The 3,408-nt window shown below is 55.9% G+C and overlaps 1 protein-coding gene across 1 annotated transcript; it reads left to right on the forward strand.

The window, feature by feature from the left end:
• Nucleotides 1-87: 87 nt before the first annotated feature.
• LOC310795000 (inverted formin-2-like) lies at nt 88-3,000 on the forward strand (the record flags this gene model as incomplete). The annotated part of the gene is made up of 2 exons (XM_083657022.1): nt 88-946; nt 1,406-3,000. The coding sequence occupies 2 exons, from the start codon at nt 88-90 to the stop codon at nt 2,998-3,000; spliced, it is 2,454 nt and encodes an 817-aa protein (XP_083513148.1).
• Nucleotides 3,001-3,408: the final 408 nt, after the last annotated feature.

Here is a 3,408-nt window from a genome sequence, read left to right on the forward strand (position 1 = left end):
GATAATGTCACCAGTGATGTCACTCCAGCATTTGTGATGTTTATGACCCTGGGACCAATTCTGGTTCGATTGCCAGTGCCCTTGGTCATGGGAGGAAACTGGAGCAATGGGAAGAAACCCACACAAACATTGGGAGAACCTGCAAACTCCACAGAGAACGGACTTGGGAAGGACCGGGGTTCGAACCCGGGACTTTCATGCTGTGAGGCAACAATGCTCACCGCTGATCCACCGTGCCGCCCAGACAGTCCCATCATAACATATGGAGCAGGAGGAATGGACATAAGCAGCCACGGGGAGATGTTCAGTTCACTGCTCAGCAGGGTCAGCAGCAGCCCCTCTTCTGACCACCTGGTCTCCATCCTGCAGGCATTGCTGCAGATAGGACCAGACAGAGGAGAGATGTGGTCAGCTCTGGAGCTGCTGACCAACCAAGCCAGCCTGCTGTCCCAGCAGCCTCAGCTTGACTCTGCTGGGCCTCTGCTACAGAGGCTCCTCCCCTCAAGCGCCTCAGCCAATCCCAGGGTTCAGACTGTCGACATAGTGGCGAAGACACAGCTGATAGACAGTCCTGCCAGCCAATCAGAGCCTCTGAGCAAAGCCGCTTCAGCAGCAGTTCTTCCTCCTCCACTTCGTGGAATGTTAGCTCCACCTCTTCCTCCTCCACTTACTGGGATGGCAGCTCCACCTCTTCCTCCTCCACTTCCTGGGATGGTAGCTCCGCCTCTTCCTCCACTTCCTGGGATGGGAGTTCTGCCTCCTCCTCCACTTCCTGGAATGGGAGTTATGCTTCCACCCCCTCCACTTCCTGGAATGTTAGTTCCGCCTCCTCCCCCTCCACTTCCTGGAATGGGAGTTCTGCCTCCTCCCCCTCCACTTCCTGGAATGTTAGTTCCGCCTCCTCCCCCTCCACTTCCTGGAATGTTAGTTCCGCCTCCTCCCCCTCCACTTCCTGGAATGTTAGCTCCATCTCTTCCTCCTACACTTCCTGGAATGAGAGTTATGCCTCCTCCCCCTCCATTTCCTGGAATGTTAGCTCCGCCTGTTCCTCCTCCACTTCCTGGAATTAGAGTTATGCCTCCTCCCCCTCCACTTCCTGGAATGTTAGCTCCGCCTCTTCCTCCACTTCCTGGAATGAGAGTTATGCCTCCATCCCCTCCACATCCCGGAATGTTAACTCCACCTCTTCCTCCTCCACTTCGAGTTCTGCCTCCTCCCCCTCCACTTCCTGGAATGTTAGCTCCACCTCTTCCTCCTCCACTTTTTGGAAGGAGAGTTATGCCTTCTCCCCATCCACTTCCTGGAATGTTAGCTCCACCTCTTCCTCCTCCACTTCCTGGAATGAGAGTTATGCCTCCTCCCCCTCCATTTCCTGGAATGTTAGCTCCACCTCTTCTTCCTCCAGTTCCTGGGATGGGGGCTCCGCCTCTTCCTCCTCCACTTCCTTGGATGGAAGATATGCCCCCTCCTCCGCTTCCTGGAATGGGAGCTCCACCCGTGGCTGGAGCAGGTGACATCATCACAGGCCAGTCTCATTCCAGCTGTGCCCCCTGCCCCACCCTCCGTATGAAGAAACTCAACTGGCACACGCTAACATCCAGAGTGACAGCTAGTAACTCCATGTGGATGGTTCCACATGATGCAGTGGAACCAGACTACTGCAGCATTGAGGAACTCTTCAGTCTTCCTTTAACTGAAACCAAGACCAAAACCAAAACCACAGGCAAAATGTCTTTCATCGATGCCAAGAAAAACCTCAACCTCAACATCTTCCTGAAGAGTTTGAAAGGCTCCCATGAAGAGTTTGTGTCTCTGATCCAGAAAGGAGATCGGTCCAGGGTTGACATGGAAGTTCTGAAGCAGCTGATGAAAATGCTGCCAGAGAAACAGGAGGTAGAGAATCTGAAGGCCTACCGGGGAGAGAGAGAGCAGTTAGATGGAGTGGATCAGTTTTACCTTCTACTGATGGCTCTTCCATGCTACCATCTGAGAATAGAGTGCATGTTGCTGTGTGAGGAGAGCAGCTGTGTGCTGGAGACACTACAGTGCAAAGCAGAGCTGGTGGAGCGAGCCTGCCACAGTCTGAGGGAGAGCACGTGGCTCCGCCGCTTCTGTCAACACATATTGGATGTTGGAAACTTTCTCAACTATGGAAGTCGTATAGGGAACACCAAGGGTTTTAAGATCAGCAGTCTGTTGAAACTGACAGAGACCAAGGCCAACAACTCCAGGATCACCCTCCTCCACCACATCGTGGAGGAGTTAGAGCAGCACCACCCTGACCTGCTGAACCTGCCAGATGATTTGGAGATCTGTGAAAAAGCTGCCAGTGTCAACCTGGAGTCCATCCAGTCTGAAGCCAACTCTCTGATCAAACGAGTGAGAAGCTCTGAGAAGAAGGTGGCAGCCTCCTCCACTGAGGATCTGAAGGAGCAATACCTGTCTGCTATCCAGGACAGCCTGGGGGCCTGCAGGGCACTGGAGGAGCTGTTAGCCTCCATTCAGGACAGCAGAGAGCAGCTGGCTATGTATCTGTGGGAGGAGAGCAGCAGCTTCAGCCTAGAGGAGCTGTTCAACACGGTCAGCAGCTTCAGAGGAGCTTTCCTCAGAGCCATCAAAGACAACCAGACATGGAGGGAGCAGACACTGCAGGCGCAAAGCAGGAGGAAGCAGCACGAGGAGGAGGAGAGGAGGCGACACAAAGGAGAAAACAGAAAGGTCAGCGAGTGGAGAGAGAAAGAGGAAGGCTGCATCATCGACAACCTGCTGTCTGAGATCAGGGAGGGCTTCAAACTGAGGAAGACAAAGCCAGGCAGCGACAGTAGAAGCGACAGCAGTCTGCCCCCTGCTGACGGAAGCAGAGACAGCAGCCGGCTGGATCAACAACACGGGATGCTGGAGAGGTCGTTGGCTGTGGAGGAACCGCAGACTGTCCAACAACAACCTCCAAAGAGCTGCAGACGCTCCAGAGGCAGGAGACGCGCCAGCTCCCACCACTGAGACGTCACCCTGACTGTGTCAGCGGAGGGCGTCAGAGCCTCAGAGCCCACATCCCCCCCCCCCCCTCTGCCCAGGCTGACCCCACACATCCCCGCCACCCCCCCCCCCCTCTGCCCAGGCTGACCCCACACATCCCCCCCCCCCCCCCCCTCTGCCCAGGCTGACCCCACACATCCCCCCCCCCCCCCCCCTCTGCCCAGGCTGACCCCACACACACACACAGTCCTGGACTCTGGGCTGGAGGAGGAAGAGTCCGCCAAGCCAGAGGAAGCCAGCCTGATCTGATCCATGCAGCCTGAACAAGAGCAGCTGTGAGTGTGTCAGTGAAAGCACTGTGGCCAGGCTGTACCTGAGGCCACTCCCTCACTGGATGGCACAGAGGTGGCGGCAGCAGCTGTGGACTCTGTA

This window comes from Poromitra crassiceps (genome assembly GCF_964638095.1).
Source record: "Poromitra crassiceps genome assembly, chromosome: 20".
Lineage (NCBI taxonomy): Eukaryota > Metazoa > Chordata > Actinopteri > Beryciformes > Melamphaidae > Poromitra > Poromitra crassiceps.